The 16,530-nt window shown below is 62.6% G+C and overlaps 1 protein-coding gene across 4 annotated transcripts; it reads left to right on the plus strand.

Annotated features, from left to right (window-relative positions):
* The first annotated feature begins 851 nt into the window (after positions 1-851).
* Positions 852-14,638, plus strand: TNFAIP2 (TNF alpha induced protein 2). Of its 4 annotated transcripts, XM_025869313.2 has the most exons (13): positions 852-1,076; positions 1,925-1,984; positions 3,940-4,306; positions 4,635-5,268; positions 7,274-7,388; positions 7,548-7,670; positions 7,818-7,918; positions 8,569-8,667; positions 9,246-9,366; positions 10,305-10,427; positions 10,665-10,829; positions 10,999-11,120; positions 12,982-14,638. In XM_025869313.2, exons 3-13 carry the CDS (start codon positions 3,955-3,957, stop codon positions 13,121-13,123), a joined length of 2,097 nt encoding a protein of 698 aa, XP_025725098.1. In that variant the 5' UTR covers positions 852-1,076; positions 1,925-1,984; positions 3,940-3,954; the 3' UTR covers positions 13,124-14,638. The 4 variants fall into 4 exon arrangements, with proteins under 4 accessions (XP_025725098.1, XP_025725097.1, XP_025725099.1 ...); XM_025869312.2 differs by lacking the exon at positions 1,925-1,984; XM_025869314.2 differs by lacking the exon at positions 1,925-1,984 and having other exon boundaries at positions 855-1,076; positions 10,665-10,820.
* Positions 14,639-16,530: the final 1,892 nt, after the last annotated feature.

Below are 16,530 nucleotides of genomic sequence, written 5' to 3' on the forward strand. Positions count from 1 at the left end.
GGGAGGGAGAGACCAAGGGTAGGGGCAAACAAAAGGATGGGAGGAGCAGGGGCTCTAACAATAAAATAAAAGGGAAGCTAGTGCCCAGCTGGGAAATTCCTTAATGACACGGTTCTTTCCAGAGGGCAGGAATTCCTAAAATGAGAAAGAGGGGAGGGGGTGAGTCCCCAGTGGTTGCTCTTCACCAGCAACAGCCCCCCCAACCCTCACCCGACGGCAGACCCAGAAGAACGACGACGCTGAGGGAGGACAAGTCTCCACCGACTGAGATCAAGCCTGAGCTGTCGGGGTCCGGACCTGGTGTGACCCGAAACCTGTTCGGCCCAATCCCAGTCCCAGAAAGGGAAAGTGCTCCAGTGGGAGGCCTGCAGCCTGGTGTGTGACCTCGGGGGAGTTGCAGGTCGCTTCACCTTTCTGAGCCATAGTCCCCTTTCTAGCAAGGCTTGATAATGAGAGGGAATGCCAGGCACCCAGCAAACGTGCTTTTTGTCAACAGCTGTCCCTCCCTGCACCCACTTCCCCTTAGGGCGCCTCTTCCAGCAGGACCCCTTTCCGGGCCTCCCTGAGCGGGAACGCTCTACCCAGAGCGAGCAAACCTCCCGCGGCCCAGGGAGCTAGGGTGGTGGGACGGTCCCCGGGACCCCGCGGGGCTACAGTCGGGCGAGCTGGGGTGGGCGCCGCTCTGTGACGCGGGCAAGCGGTCCCGAGCTCGGAGCCCCTTCCAGGCAGCCAATCAGCAGCGGCCGTCGGACAATGGGCCAGCGGCAGGCTGAGCCCGGTCCGCCCTGGGTGCGGTTCCCCGCGCCCCACAGACCGCGGCGACGCTCGGCCAGCCACACCACCCCGCCCGGGCCGGTGGCAAGGAGTGACACCCCTGTTCCCCTCGGCGGGGCGCGCGCGACTCCGGGCTCGGGGACGCAGGCAGCCCCGGGTCGCACTGTGCCTTGGCCTCCGCCCGCGGGTTTTCCGCGGCTGCCGCGGGCGGGGCGAGCGGGCGGCCGCGCGGGGGCGGAGTCTGCGACTATTTCAGGCGGCGCCAGGCTCTGCGGGGACAGAGGCGGCCCAGCCCGGACACAGTAAGTGACCTCCGCCCGCGCCGCGTCGGTTCCCCGCCGCTCCGCGCGGCTGCCCGCCCGCCTCCACCCCGGGGTCCCGGCCGGCTCCCCCGACGGAGCGGCCGGCACGGCCCGACCGAGGGGGCACAACGCTCCGAGGGCCCCAGGCCTCCGGCAGCCCCACTTCTAGGGAAACTGAGGCCGCTGCGGCGCGCCAGGGTGCAGGGGGCCCCGGTTTGGTACTGCCACCCGGGCCTCGGTCCTGCAAAGGGCAGGGAGGGAGGAGTGTGGGGGAAGGCGCAGGGGTCTCTGCTCCTTTTGCAGAAGGCTGGCTGGCCAAGTTACCTTGCTGCCTGTGTCTGGGTGTCCTCACTGCGGGGGTGGCTATGCCCTCCCTTTCCCGGCCAGGACAGAGGAGCCAGGCGCAGAGGCCATGGGAGGCTTTGTGGGCCTCAGCCCTGACCCAGGAAGGAGCATAGGGGGCGTGCGGTGCCTGAGGAGAAGCTGGGAGGTCAGGAGAGGGTGCCACTGTGGGGCCACAGGCTGTGGTCACATGATATGACTGAGCAGGCCCCTTGTGTCAGTGTGCCCAGCCTAGAGCCCAGGCTTGAAGGAATGCCTTTCCTGCCCTCTTCTGCTCTACCCCGGTGCTGAGCTTGGCTTGATGGACACAGGGACACGGGACACATACCCTTAGGAAGCCTGGCTAGGCGCCAGCACGGGGCTGCAGGGTTTTGCCGCTTCCTGCAGCAATACTGTGGGGTGGGGATCTTCATACCCATTTCACAGATGGAGGTAGGGAGGTGTTGTCCACACGCTAGTGAGTGGTCCAGCTGATCCCCCTGCCGCTTCTCTTTCCACTGCACCAGCTGCCTCTGAAAATCAAGGCCTGGGATGGAGCCAAGGGGGCCGCTGCAGGACCTGGAAGGGTGAGGAGGATTTTGTACCAGAGGCAAGGAGGCAGCGATGTTATATGGGGACCTGCAGGAGCCAGGTCTGAGGTCAGATAGAGCCTAGCACGTGTGTGTGTGTGCGCGCGCGCGCAGAGGTGAGGCTGGTGGGTCAGGGTGGCCCTCTCCCTCACCCTAGCTGGAGAGCAGAAGTGGGGTCTGCTCAGTCAGGGTGGTGCTGAGTAGCCCCAGCCAGTGGCCGGACCAGCTCCTGTGGGTATGTGGCGTGACAACGGGATGGATTAGGAGAGGGGGCTTGGCCAGTGGGTGGGCAGGGCAGAAGAGCCTAGTGGCCTTGCTCTTCGGCTCCCCGAGCACCCCTCACTTGGCCCTGGAGTGGAACTCTCAGCCCAAATGGCACAGGAGAGGCGCTTGAGGTCCAGCGGTGTTGGACTCTGCTGAGGGCATTTGGTGAAGCCACTGGGGAGAAACTCGGGCTTCCTGCCCCCCAGGTGGCTCTGGCCAAACTCAGGGGTTGTGATGAGGCCCAGGATAGTCGGGCTGGTGGGGAGGTAGTAGGGGCTGTGGAAAGAGTCTGATAGACCTAATCCATGCCTGCTATGTGCTTGGGGCAAGCACCTCCCAACCCCCTTCCCTGCCTCAGTTTCTCCTGGATGATGGATCATCCCATCTGCCTTGCAGGGCTGTTGCAGAGGCGAATCAAAGTCATAGTGTTGCACGAGTCGCAACTCATTGTACTTGCTCTTGGGTGTTTGTGGGCGGGGCACGCGCTATGGTCCCGGATCGCCCCAGTCATCAGGGAAGCCTGACCCTATCTGCTCCCCACTCTCAGCCCTGCCTTTCTCCCCTCTCCTAGGCTCAGCCCTGTTCCCCATTCACTGGTCCTGGCCTTGCTTTGATTTTGGCCATGGTGCTAGGGAGGGTGCTGCTGGGCACAAGGGGGTCCTGCATCTCCGAATGCAGCCTGCAAGGCGGTGAGGGACATGGAGGCAGGAGGACCCAGCACCGGGTGATCTGAGTTTCAAGCCTAAGCTGTCAACCATAGGGACATTTCCCTGGATCAGTTTTGTGCAGTGAGGTTAATACACCACCACCACCACCCCCGGAAGGGAATGAGGAAGCGATGGGATGGGCACCAGGGAGGGCACAGAAAGTGGAAGCCTTTGTGATGATGATGTCACCCCATTTGGGAGCAGCCAGGATGAAACGGGAGCCAGGAAGCCTGGTTCCTGGCCTGAGTTACTGGGTGACCTCAGGCAGCTCGGTGTCTCTTTGGACCCCTTGTCCCTGCTGACATGTGAAAGTCTTCAAGGTCCTTTCCCACCCCTTGAAGTTTGGGAGGGCACTATGATTTCTAGACCTGAGCCCCAAGGCCAGGGTAGGGGGTCGCACTCTGCTTCCCAGAGTCGCAGCCGGAGCAGCCATGTTTCTGCCCGTATCGTCCCTCAGTGGCTCCACGTAGACAAGAGAGGAACCGGGCGAGAAGGAGTCTGGGGTGGGGAGGATGGAGCCGCCTCTGGCTCTGCAACCTTTCTGGACCTCGATCCTTGCTCTGTGCGGTGGGATGGTGCTGTGCTCTGCCACCTCTCCCAGGGCCTCATGGGATGCAGGATGGAACTCATGCCCTCCAGTCCTTTCTCCTTGCCCAGAGGGTGGGCTGCCAAGGAAGGATTTGTCAAAATGAAGTGAAGGCCCCCTCCATCTGGGAGACTTGGCATCTCCAGATCCTTCCCTGCTTCTAGCGATTTGAGGAGGCCCTGGGGGTACTGGAAGAGGAATTGTGGGTGCTGAGAAACTGGCGTCCGGGGAGGGAGCTGAGCTGTGGGTGCCCCCCTGGGCCAGGAGAGAGCCGGACCCTGATGGTCGTCTGGTGAGGAGAGATGGAGCATGCCCGTTGCTGCCACCGCGGCTGTGTCCTCGGGCCTGTCTACTGCAGCTGCTCTTTCATTCCCTCCCCCCTTGCCCATCCACAGGCCTGAGCCCGGGTGATGCTGAAGATGATGACTTTCTTCCAAGACCTTCCAGGCCAGCAGACGGTGCCAGCGGTTCTTGTTCTTCACTTCCCCGGAAGTTCCCCGAAGTTGCCCTCCACCTCCGAGGTGGAATCCGAGGCCTCCATGTCAGAGGCCTCTTCTGAAGACTTGGTGCCACCCCTGGCGCCCAAGGCAGCCCCCGAGAGGGACAAGGAAGAGGCGAAAAAGAAGAAGAAGAGGCCAAAAGGACTGGCCAACATGTTCAGCGTCTTCACTAAAGGGAGGAAGAAGAAAGGTCAGCCCAGCTCAGCAGAGCCAGAGGGCGCCCCGGAGTCCCAGCCTGAGTCCAGCCGCCCGCCGCCCACAGGTAGGCTGGGACCCCAGGCGGGGTGGGGGTCTGGGATCAGAGCTGGCCGGGGCCTGGGCAGGGCTGGGGCTCATCCCAGGGAATGGCCCACTCACCCCGGACACAGGGAGGGCAGCAGAGATGGGCTTGGCCGTGCGCCAAGGGCCGTTGCGCCCCCTAATCCTGGGGCAACCGGGCTTCAGTCCGGTCGGGGGCACCGACGGACCCCTTAGGGCGCATCCCTTCACCTCTCGGGCGCGCGGCCTCCTCTCCCGGGGGGTGGGGGGTGGGGGCGGCGCGGGGGCGCCGTCGGGCAGGCGGCGCTGACCCCGTGCTGTCCCGGCCGCAGTGGAGGAGCTCAAGGCGGACCTGGAGCGCGGACGGCTGGAGGCGGCGCGGCCGCTGCTGGCGCTGGAGCGGGAGCTGCAGGCGGCGGCGGCGGCGGGCGGCGAGAGCGCCGAGGAGCTGGTGCGACGCCAGAGCAAGGTGGAGGCGCTGTACGTGCTGCTGCGCGACCAGGTGCTCGGCCTGCTGCGGCGGCCGCTGGACGTGGCGCCCGAGCGGCTGCGCCAGGCCCTGGCCGTGCTGGCGGAGCAGGAGCGCGAGGACCGCCGGGCGGCGGCGGCGGAACCCGGGGCCTCGGCGCTGGTGAGCGCGCGCCCGCGGCGCTGGCTGGAGCTGTGGCGGCGCGGGGTGGCGCAGGCGGCCGAGGAGCGCCTGTGTGCGCGGCCGGCCGCGGGCGCCGAGGGCCGCTCGGAGGCCGAGCGCATCTTCCTGCACATGGGCCGCACCATGAAGGAGGACCTGGAGGCCGTGGTGGAGCGGCTGAAGCCGCTGTTCCCCGCGGAGGTGGACGTGGTGGCCGCCTACGCCGAGAGCTACCACGAGCACTTCGCGGCCCACCTGGCGGCCATGGCGCAGTTCGAGCTGTGTGAGCGCGACACCTACATGCTGCTGGTCTGGGTGCAGAACCTCTACCCCAAGTGAGTGGGCGCCGCGCTCCCGGAGGCTGGGCGACTCAGGAGCAGGGCCTGCGCTCCGTCGGCTTGGCCCTGGGAATCCTTGATTTCCTGGCTTCAGCCACATTCTACAGTTGGAGAAACCGAGGCACGGGGATTGGCAGGGACTTCATCATTCATTGCTGAGCTCCCAGTGTGAGGAGCGGGGTGAGGCGGTGACCATCCAGAGCCGGGAGGGCGGTGGCAGAGGAGACCAGGGACTGTGGGAGCCACCAGCAGGGACCCTGAGCAGCCCGAGTGGGTTGAGGAAGCCACCCCTGAGCTGGTGAAGGAGGAGGAGGGGAGGAAGAGGAACCAAATTCTGCCTGCTGCGGGAAGGAGGAGAGGCAGGCGGGGGAGGGGAGAGGGCAGGCCTGGAAGAAGGTGGAGGGAGGGTGGTGGTCCTGGCCAAGAGAGTCATCTTCCACTGCCCGGGCCGAGCCCTGAGACTTCCTGGGAGTTGTGCAGAGCTGGCCCGTGCTTGGATTCTCCTGGCAGGCTATGGGGGCGCTCCGGGCAGCACGGGGAATGGGGCAGAGCAGGGCCATGGCAGGGCCACGTGGCTGTTGTGCAGGGTCCGCCGGTGAGCCCACGGCAGAACTGGGTTCTGGTCCCCGAGGCTCAGAGCTCCCTGGGTGGGAGGCCGGCTCTGAACAGAGTGCCTCAGGTCCCCTCTGATTTACCCAGAGTCCTGAGCACATCTGTCATTTGTCCAAGCTGGGTGAGGAGTGCAGTGCTGGGTGGAAATGCCCAGGGCACGGGAGGCCAGGGCTTCCTGTGGGGGCTAACTCTGGCCCCCAGGGTAGAGCCTGCAGGAAGCCTGGACATGTGTGAGCAGTGACTGAGGGTCTCGCGGACACATCTGGGTGGCCGGTGGTCACCGGGGGTGCTAGTGGCTCAGCCTCCAGTGGGGGGGCCAGAGGAAGGATGCCGTGGAGGTGGTGGGTGAGTCAGCAGGGCATAGGGAAATTGGCATAGGGCAGGGGTGGCAGGCTAGACGGGCCAGTCGTGAGCCAGTTTCTCCTGCTTATGTTGACTCACCAGGAAATACTGGGCATTTGCACCTCAGCCTTCCTGCCCCCAGTGACCTCAGGGCTTTTGGCCCGGGGCCCACTAGGGTCGGCACAGCAGGAAACTGAGGCCAGCAGGGCAGAGCCCCGGGGAGAGGGAGTGCAGGGGGCTGCCGTTGAGGCCTGTGTGGCTAGAGTGGCCAGAAGACAGGGAGCAAAGGGTCCCAGCCACATCCCGGCTGGGAGAGGGGTGAGAGGGCCGTTCTCGTGTGTCTGGGCAGACAGAGGCCCCTGCGGAAGTGCCAGGGAGGGCTGGACGGTCCCTGGGGCTCCCGGATCCCACACAGGCGCCGCAAGAGTGAGTGGAGTAGCTGGGGTGGGGCAGCCCTTCCTGCCTGCACGGACCCGCCCTGGGGGGGGGGGGCAGCAGGGCCGGCCTGGGGGTGCTGGTCCCGGGCTGGCAGGATTCCCGAGGCCAGCAGGCCTGGAGTGCAGTGAGGGAATGAGGTGGGAGGGGTGGGGAGCGAGCGGCCAGTCTGCAGACGAAGGAGCCAGCTTGTATCTGTGTGAGCTGGAGGCCTTGTGGCAGGGAGGGGGCCGGACTCCAAAGTCACGCTTGCTGGGCGGAAGAGGGACTGCTGGGGCCCAGGAGGCTGGAGAGCAGGCCCCTGCAGCCAGCCAGGCGAGCGATGATGGTGGTGGTTAGGGCCTCGGGCAGGGTGACTTGAGGCTGATCTGCTTCAGTAGGAGTGGATGGGGGGGAATGAGTCAGAGCAGGCGTGAAGATTCCAAGGTTTCTGACCGAAACCCAACTGCACAGACCGGGGACCCATCCTCCGAGCTGGACAAGCAGGGCTGGGGGGAGGGCGATCAAGTTCTGGGCCTGCCGGAGCCTGAGGCTGAGAAGGTGGGCTCTGGCATGAGCGCTGGTGCTAAGTGGGGATGCAGTCTTTCTCACGCCAGCCCCCCTCTGCCTGCAGTGACATCATCAACAGCCCCAAGCTGCGGGGAGAGCTGCAGAGAGTCCAGCTTGGGAGCCTTCTGCCCCCCAGGCAGATCCGGCTGCTGGAGGCCACGTTCTTGTCCAATGAGGTGGTGAGTCCAGCACGAGGGCCCGGGGCCAGGGCAGTGCAGGAAGGAAGCCAGGGGAGGCTCGAAGACAGGCGGGACGCAGGCAAGGAACTTGACAGGGACTCCCACGTGGGCCCGGCCGATGGACTCTGTGCTGCCCTGACCTGCCTCTCTTGCCCCCAGGTCAGTGTGAGGGAGCTGATGGCCCGGGCCCTGGAGCTGGAGTCACAACGCTGGGCCCGGGATGTGGCTCCCCAGAGGCTGGACGGCCACTGCCACAGCGAGCTGGCCATCGACATCATCCAGGTAACACAGCCCGCCCGCCGGGCTCTCGCACAACCCACGCCTACCCCATGTGTGTGCATACACGTGCCCACTCTGAGCACCGCCCTCCCCTTGTGCCGGCCTACCCCCTCCCCCTCCCCCGTCTCAGCTCACCCCTCACCCCTGCAGATCATCTCCCAGGGCCAGACCAAGGCCGAGAGCATCACCCTTGACCTGGGCGTGCAGATAAAGCACCTGCTGCTGCTGGAGTTGGCTACATTCCTGAGGAGGTGGGTGTGCGCCTGCCTGTGCCGGGGAGGGGGGGCCTGGTCCCTGTAGCCACTTCTCTCAGAGCCACCTGCCCTCCCTTGTGTCCCACTTGGGTATCCAAGCCAGATCAGCGTCCCCTTCCTGCCTCTGAGGTGTCTGTCATTATGAGCAGGAGTCCTCCCCGCACCCCCCCCCCCCGCCCCAACCTCCCACCTGAGCCCTGAGAGCCTCAGGTGATGAGACCGCTGAGCAGGAAGCCCTTAGCACTGCAGCCTCCAGCTGCAAAGAGGGTGCCCCAGGAGGGACTGAGGCCCTGGCCTCCCTTCTGCGGTGCCCCGGGTCTCCAGCCCAGCATTTCTCTTGGCTGCCTCCCTTCCTTCCTCTGAGGACTCCTCCATGTATCCCTTGCCTTCTCCCCCCCCAACCCCCCGCCCCCCTCTTCCAGCTATAGAAGGATCTGGGGGGAAGGAGTGGGGCAGCAGGAGCTCTGCCTTGGCCTGCAAAGCCAGTTACGGATGCTCAGGGGCCAGCAGCCCCTCCCTGGGCTGTAAGGAGCCTGTCAACCCGACAGGAGCTCTGTAAGCCCAGGGGGGCTGGGGGGCAGGCCTGAGGCTGCTATTGTCCCAGTGTTTGTGCTGATCCTTGCATGTGCCCCTTCCGGTTTCACCAGCTACCAGCGAGCCTTTGATGAATTTCTGGAGAAATGCAGACAGCTGAGAAATTACAGGGCCAATGTCATCGCCAACATCAACAACTGCTTGTCCCTCCGGTAAGGGGGTAAGGGCGCTGCGAGGGGTTTGTGGGAGCGGGAATTGGGAATCGCTGGGCCTGCCAGGCTGTTGGAGGAAGAGGATGGCTGGGGGGGGGGGGGGGGCCCCTGGGGGGGGCGGGGGGGGGGGGGGGGGGGGGGGAGCACAGCATGAGCGAAGTTGTGGGATTACAATGAGCGTGGTTGGGAGGGGATGGCCGGGGTCTGTAGGGGCGGCAGCAGCAGCAGCAGACATTTATCAAGTGCTGGGGGGTCAAGCATCATGCGAAGGATTTATTCCTTATTTCATTCTTGTAACACCCCTCTGAAACAGATGCGGTGGTTGTGTCTGTTGGGCAGATGTGGATGAAGAGCACGTGGTGCAGGAGTTCCCTGGGGGTGAGCGGGCTAGGTGCTGCCTCCGGAGCAGGGATGGGATGATCCGAACTTGCTTCCACAGGGAATGGGGAGTCATGGAGGGTTCTAGAGTGAAGAGATAGTTTAGGAAGATTTGCCTGGGGCCGGTAGGTTCTCTGGGTAGGGGACTGTAGTCTGGACAGGGCTGGCGTGACCTCCCTGCCACATTCGTGCCCTTCCAGGACCTCCATGGAGAACTGGCAGACCCCACAGGACATCCCGGGCCACCTGCTGAGCCCCCTGAGTGAGCTCAAGAGTCATGGCTTTGACACCCTGCTCCAGCGCCTGTTCGGGGACCTGAAGGTACCAGAGCCTGACTCCCTGGGGTGCCTGCTGAGCTTAGCATTGGGGGGACGCAGAGAGGGACCGGGAGGGGAGGAATGGCAGAAGCAGGGACCCAGACGTGTGTGGCCAGCTGTCGTGAGGCCTGTGCCACCCCAGTGATGGAGGCCATAGAGGGCTTTTGACTTCATCCCCACCACTTCAGCCTGGGCTTGGCCTCAGAGGGGCCCCTTGGGCTGGGAACCCCCAGAGAAGCGTTAGTGCCTCTCCCCGCACTGAGACTCAGCCCAGTCCTGAGCCTGTGCACTCCTTCTCCAGCTCCCCCAGGCCCTCCTGCCTGCGCCCCGTCCCCATGCCTTCCTCCCAGCGGGGATGCTCGGAGCCTTTGGCAGACGCTGCCCCATCTGCTGTGGGCCAAGAAGTCCACAGAGAAACCCCCTGGCTCCCTTAGCAGAGGGTGAGGCAGGGGTCCCTGGAAAGAAAGAGTAGGCGGAGCTCCCTGCCTGTTTTCCGCCGGAGCACGCCTTGTCCCTACTGCCCGAGGCGGAAGGCTGTGGGTAGCCAGCCGGGGTTGAAGGCCGGGCAGTGACCCTGGATGACTTGGCAGGGGTCCTCACAGGCCCCCGCCAAGCACAAGTCCTTGTTTATGCAGGAATTTATTTACTTCAGAGGGGGGGCGGTGGAAAAGGCCTCAAGGCAGGCAGATGGCCAGCCTGGCTCCAGAGCTGCAGCTGGTTGACCTTGGAGAAGGGTCCAGGGACCCTGTTTCCACTTCCTGTCTGGGAACAGGGCCCCGAGTTCCGCCCAAGTTCCCTGGGAGTCTTCGAGCCCCCCCCCCCCCCCCCCCCCCCCCGCCTTGCCCCTGCGCTGGGCCGCGTGTGTCGCTGTGCGTGTGTCTGCGGCCGGCGGGCCTTCCTCTGCAGGGCGCGACCAGACATCCTGCCTCTCTCCTGCCGCAGCCGCTGTTCAAGAGGTTCACGCAGACCCGCTGGGCGGCGCCGGCGCAGACCCTGGAAGAAATTCTCTCCACCGTGGCTGAAAGGCTGCCCGAGTTCTCGGAACTGCACGACTGTTTCCGGGAGGTGAGGAGGTGCTGGGCGGGTGGCTGGGCCTGGCGGGGGCGCAGGGGGTTGGGGGGCAGTCTGGACTCACACCCTAACACGTGTGCACGGCGCACACCTGCAGACACGCGCATGCACACACACAAGCACACGTAGGCACCTGGCCCTGCCTGGACTCCTGGCTTCGAGGCCTGGAGGGACGGTGGGGCGCCCCCCGCCCGCGGCCGCTCACACCCCCCCGCCGGCCCGCCCCGCCAGGAGCTCGCGGAGGTCGTCCACCTGCACCTGGTGAAGGAATACATCATCCGCCTCAGCAAGCGCAGCCTAGTGCTCAGGACGGCCGAGCAGCAGCAACAACTGGCCGAGGACGTCCTGGCCAACGCCGACGTCATCCAGCGCTTCTGCACCCAGAATGTACGTAACGTACCTGACGTACGTAAGCTCCTGCCTGCCCCTCCCCTAAGTCCTGCAGGGCCAGGACCGCCTCCGGGCCTCCCCCCAGCCCTGACCGGGTCCGACGTGAGCTTCTCTGGGCCCTCGGGTGCCCTTCGGGGAAGGGGCGGCCCGCCTCCAACCAGACCTATGCCTGCAGGGCTCCTCAGCGACCTGGCTGCATCACGCCCTCCCCAAGCTCGCCGAGGTCATTCGCCTGCAAGACCCCAGTGCCATCAAGATCGAGGTGGCCACTTATGCTACCTGGTACCCCGACTTCAGGTGAGAGCGAGGGCACCACAGGCCGGGGCCGTTCACAAGGCCCTGCTGGCACTGGTCAGAGCCTGGTGGGGCTGGACTCGGGACTTCAGGGCTGCCAGAGCTGATACCGGCCTCGGGGACACCGTCCCAGCACTTAACCCTTGTGGAGGGCTGGCTGAGCGCCGGACACGGTGCTAAGATGTTACAGTGGCTCATTCACTGGAACTTCACTACAGCCTTATGAAGGAGAGGCTTTTCATCCCCATTCTGCAGAGGAAGCCTGGAGAGCTTGAGGAACTTGTCTGAGGTGACACAGTAGCCAGGGGTGAAGCCAAGATGGAAAAGCCAGGTAGTCTGGCTCCACAGTCCACACTTTTAGCCTGATACGATACTGCCCCCCTTAGAGGGGAAACTGAAACCAGAGAGACTAGGGACCTGCTAGAAGTCATGCTAAGCTGGGATCCAGCCCTGGGGTCAGAGTGGAGGCTTACCCCCCAGCCCTCTGAGGATCTGGTGAGCTAGGGCAATTGTTTCTCTAGGCTGAGTCCTCTGACATGGTAGGGGAAGTTTGAACAGTCTTGATTTGGATTGCCCAGCCTAGTCCAGCCTAGTCTAGCCTCTGGTTGATCCACTCCATCCATCTACCTGCCCAGCTACTTATCTACACACTCACCCATTCATCCATCTACTCATATAAACACCCGTCTACCCATCTACTCATCTCCCCATCCACGTAGCTACCCCCCCATCTGCTCACCCACCCTTCCACCTATCTATCCAGACATCTGTGGACCCATCCACCCACTCATCCATCCATCCATCCATCCATCTGTTCACCTACCTATTCATACATCCACCTACCCATCCATCCATCTATCCACCTACCCATCCATCCACCCACTCATCCGTCCTCCAGCCATCCATCCATCCGTTCACCTACCTATTCATACATCCATCTACCCATCCATCCATCTATCCACCTACCCACTCATCCACCCACTCATCCATCCATCCATCCATCCATCCATCCATCCGTTCACCTACCTATTCATACATCCATCTACCCATCCATCCATCTATCCACCTACCCATCCATCCACCCACTCATCCGTCCTCCAGCCATCCAGCCATCCGTTCACCTACCTATTCATACATCCACCTACCCATCCATCTATCCACCTACCCACTCATCCATCCACTCATCCATCCTCCATCCATCCATCCATCCGTTCACCTACCTATTCATACATCCACCTACCCATCCATCCATTCATCCACCTACCCACTCATCCATCCATCCAGCCAGCCAGCCATCTGTCCTCCAGCCATCCAGCCATCCTACCAATTGTTGAGTGGTTTCCTGCTAAGCGCCGGGCTCTGTTCTTGGTACTGCGACGCAGTGAAGCATAGGACAGAGCAGGTCTCAGTCCTCCCTTGTGTAGCTTACAACCTAATGCAGGATAGTAATAGTGAGGGAATCAGGCAAAGAAATACAGTTATGATCTGTAAAGATTGTTTAACCAAGGTTGTGAATGACAGGAGGTGCTGACTTTAGAGATGGGAAATCTTGGGGGAGGTGACATTTTCCCTGAGGCCCAAAACGTGAGAAGGAGCTGCTCATCTCCAGAGTGTGGGAAAGAACATTTCAGGAGGAACAGCCAGTGCAAAGACCTGAGGCCGGCAGGAGTTTGGCGCACGCTAGGGAAGGACAGGTGTCTGGGGCTGGTGGAGCACAATGGGCAAAGGAGACAGCGACCCCCTCGTGGGCAGGAGCTTGGATACAGGGCCCTGTGGCTTGGGCCAGGAGTCTGGGGAGCTGGGAAGAAGTGTGAGTAGGGGTGTTGGTGACTAGGCTGCACTGACAGGATGCTCTCCTTGCCAGCAAAGGCCACCTGAGTGCCATCTTGGCCATCAAGGGAAACCTGTCGAGCAGCGAGGTCAGGAGCATCCGAAGCATCCTGGACGTCAGCATGGGACCGCACCAGTCTACCAAGCCCCTATTTTCACTTATAAAGGTCGGTTAGCTTTCCCTGCGGCCTGGCCTGCTCGTGAGCACCCAGTGAGCATCGGACACCACCCCCCTTGGTGGGCTACCACTCCACTCCACGGCCCCTCAACAGGCTTTTTGCCTCCTGCTGCGGTTCCTGCCCAGCCTCTGTTAAGGCGCAAGTCCCTGGGCGGTTGGAATTGGATAGGCCTGGTTTACTTGCCCGTCCCGTGCGGATGGGAGCGCCCATTGTCGGGGGGCACTGAGGCAATCCCCAAGAGACTCTTTGTAAATGATGGTTGATGACGCATGTACCAAAGGAGGGAGCTGGGAGGGAGAGTGGCCGGGGCCAGAGATCCCGGGTCACTTCCGGTCCATGGGACCCCTCCACCGTCTATCACAACTGTCCTCATGGCTGGGTCTGAGCGCCTTCCCAGCTGCCGAGGGCCAGGGGCTACAGTGAATGGGGCTCAGCACGTCCGTGGAATCGAAGGCAGAACTAGAAAGCAAAGGAAACAATGAACTCTTATCTGGGCACTGGACATCCTGGGTCTTCCACGTAGGGATAGGCCCGGTGTGTGGGGGCGGGAGGGCTCCAATGGGGCCGCTGCGTGGAAGTCAACCTGAGGTCTGGGCAGGGCAAACTTGACCTCTGACCCCTTGGCCTCTGGATCAGTGCCCTATTGCTGCTGTAACACATTTCCACAAACATGGTCATTGAAACCAGAACTTATCTATCAGCTCTGGAGGTCAGAAGTCCGACACAGGTCTCAAGGGCTAAAGCCAAGGTGTCAGCAGGGCTGGTTTCTTCTGGAAGATTCTGGGGGGAATTTCCTTGCTTCTCCCGGTTTTTAGAGGCTGCCTGTATTCCATGGCCTGTGGCTCCCTCCATCTTCAAAGCCAGCAGTGGCCAGTCAAATCCTTTTCACATCACAGACCTCAGATCTCTTCTCCTGCCCCTGCTTCCACTTTTAAGGACCCTTTTGATGACCTTTGGCCCACCATATAATCCAGGATCAGCCCCTATTTTAAAGTTAGCTGATTAGCAGTCTCACCCCACCTGCAACCTCAGCCCCCTTTGCCACGGACCCTGACATAATCACAGGTTCCAGGTGTTAGGATGTGGGCTTCCCGGCGTGGGGGACATGATTTTGCTCCCTCCATGCACCCCCATCCACCCCCTGCCCTGGACGGTGCCTTATCCCACCCTGGGGAAAACATGGCTCCAGGAAATCTCCCAGGCCCCTGCCAGCCCATGAGGCCTGCTCAGCTTAAGAGGGTGCAGGTCAGACGCAGGCAGGACTCAGCCTCATGCCTCTGAGCGTGCTGAGGTGGGGTCTGGAGCCAGAACACTGGGGTTTGTCCCCCTCTCTCCCGGTACTGTGGCCAGGAACTGGCCCATGTAAATGGTGCACAAGGGCCTTTGTACGTTTGTAGGAGTTAGTGTGTTTGACATTGTTAATATTATTTTTGATAGCACTGCTTTTGTATGTATGTACTCAGGACAGGATCTGAGTTTTTATAGCTTAATATAAACCTGATTTCAAAAGTGGCTTAGAGTGATTCATTTTGGGAGCCAGAAGGGGCAGTGGTGGCTTTCTCAGCCTCCCAGGGCCTGGGAAACCCTGTTTCCCCAGGCTCTGTGGCAGGACCCCCCTCCCACCCCCCGGGAGTCCAGCTCTGTGGCGCCTCCTCCCCGTTCTCACCAATGAGCATGAGCTGTGGGTGGGCGGGGGGGGGGCTGCCTATGGGGCACAACCAGTCATTTCACTCTTTTGCACCTCAGTTTCCTTACCTGTAAACAGGGGACCATAAGCCGGTTTGGTCTTCCCCACATTCCTTTGGAGGATGAGGGGGGAGGGGTGGACTCCAGACAATCATTTCACCCCCACCCTTGTGCCCAGTGGGAACCTGCCCTTCCATTCCTGGAACTGACCTCACAGAGCCACGGCTGTGGCCAGAGGAGACCCACAGTCTGTCTCTAGAGATGGCCCCAGCTCACCTGGACACCAGTTCACCTGACCCAGGATTTGCGGAAGGGCAGAGTCCCTCCATTCCACGTAGCGGAGGGAAGGGCCCCAAGGGAGCCACATGTGGAGCCTGGGGATCTGGCGGCCCTTTCAGCCGGTTCCAGGGGAGGAGAGAGGCCAGTGGGGATGGGCTGAGCTGGAGCAGCCTCACAGTGGGGAGCAAGGAGGGAGGGGGACTGGGGCCCTGGGACACCCTCCTCCCCCTCAGTTGAGCTGGGCCCACAGGTGCACGTGGCTCCCGGGGAACAGGTCCCAGGCCACCTGGAGCCTTGGGGGTGGTGGCAGCGGGAATCAGGGGTGTGGGGAGTGAGGGGTTGGGGGCAGGGTGTGCTGGGGCCAGCGCGCCCCTCCCCCTTGGTACTGCCTGAGGAGAGTGAAGGCACTGAGAACCAGGTGGAAGCTTCAGATTGCTCAGGCCAGGCTGACCCGATGGACCTAAAGGCATGAAAGGCTGGGGTACCAGGACCCCAGCCTGGCTGCAGCTGCGGCGGGCGGGGGTCCTCGGAGCCGGGGGCAGTGGTGAGGACCCCAGAGCCCCCGCACTGCCCCCCTTCCACTTGGGCTGGTGGAGCTCCAGGAGAAATGAGGAACAGGACTCAAACGGGGTGGGAAGGGGCAGGAGGTCACCAGCTCCCGCTACCACCAAGGGTTCCACTTCAGGAACCTCCCCATCCTCTCCCCCCACTGTAGGAAAATTCCCTTAGGGGAAGGGTCTGACCCCAGTGGAGGAGTGAATCACCAGGCTCAGGGCACAGAGGGGACAGCCTGCAGAGGGAGTAGCCACCTGCTCTCAGGTCGTACAGGGACACGGGCCCCGGTGTGAAGGGGAAGGGAGTCAGTAGTCAGGGCAGAAGCACTGACGGGGCCCTCCAACCCCCCCATCCCTGCTGGGGGTGGGGCAGTGGTGAGAGTTGGCCAAGGCCGCCCAGAAGGACTGACATTCCCAGAGGCCCACAAAAAACACAGAGCAAGCAAACAAAACAGTTCAGGTCCAAGTGCAGTGGGGTGATGGGGTGGGAGTGACTCAGCAGAGATTCAGGTGGGGCAGCTCCGGCTGTGGCCCTGGGGAGTGAGTGCTCACGCAGGAGGAGACCGTTGGTTTGGGACCCCAGACTTGACCACTTACACAGACCTGGGCAGAGCAGTGCAGGGGAGGAAACAGCGGGGGCAAAGCGTGGAGGTGGGTGTAGTGCTGGAAGGGCTCCGGTTCTAAGGCAAGAGCTCCAGGGTTCGGGCGGGGGGGTGAAGGTGGGAAGCGGAGCCAGATCCCACCAAAGAGACAGGGGTCTGAGAACCTTAGTTGGGGCTGGGAGTTGGGGCCACTCCCGCTGTAAAAGCATTGAGGATTTTGAAGCGGCAGTTGGGACTGATGTGATGTATGACTCCGAAAGACCCCTCTGGCTGCCGCCTGGAG

This window comes from Callorhinus ursinus, unplaced genomic scaffold, assembly GCF_003265705.2.
Source record: "Callorhinus ursinus isolate GAN/ISIS: 27379988/994484 unplaced genomic scaffold, GSC_fseal_2.0 scaffold8, whole genome shotgun sequence".
Classification (NCBI taxonomy): Eukaryota; Metazoa; Chordata; class Mammalia; order Carnivora; family Otariidae; genus Callorhinus; species Callorhinus ursinus.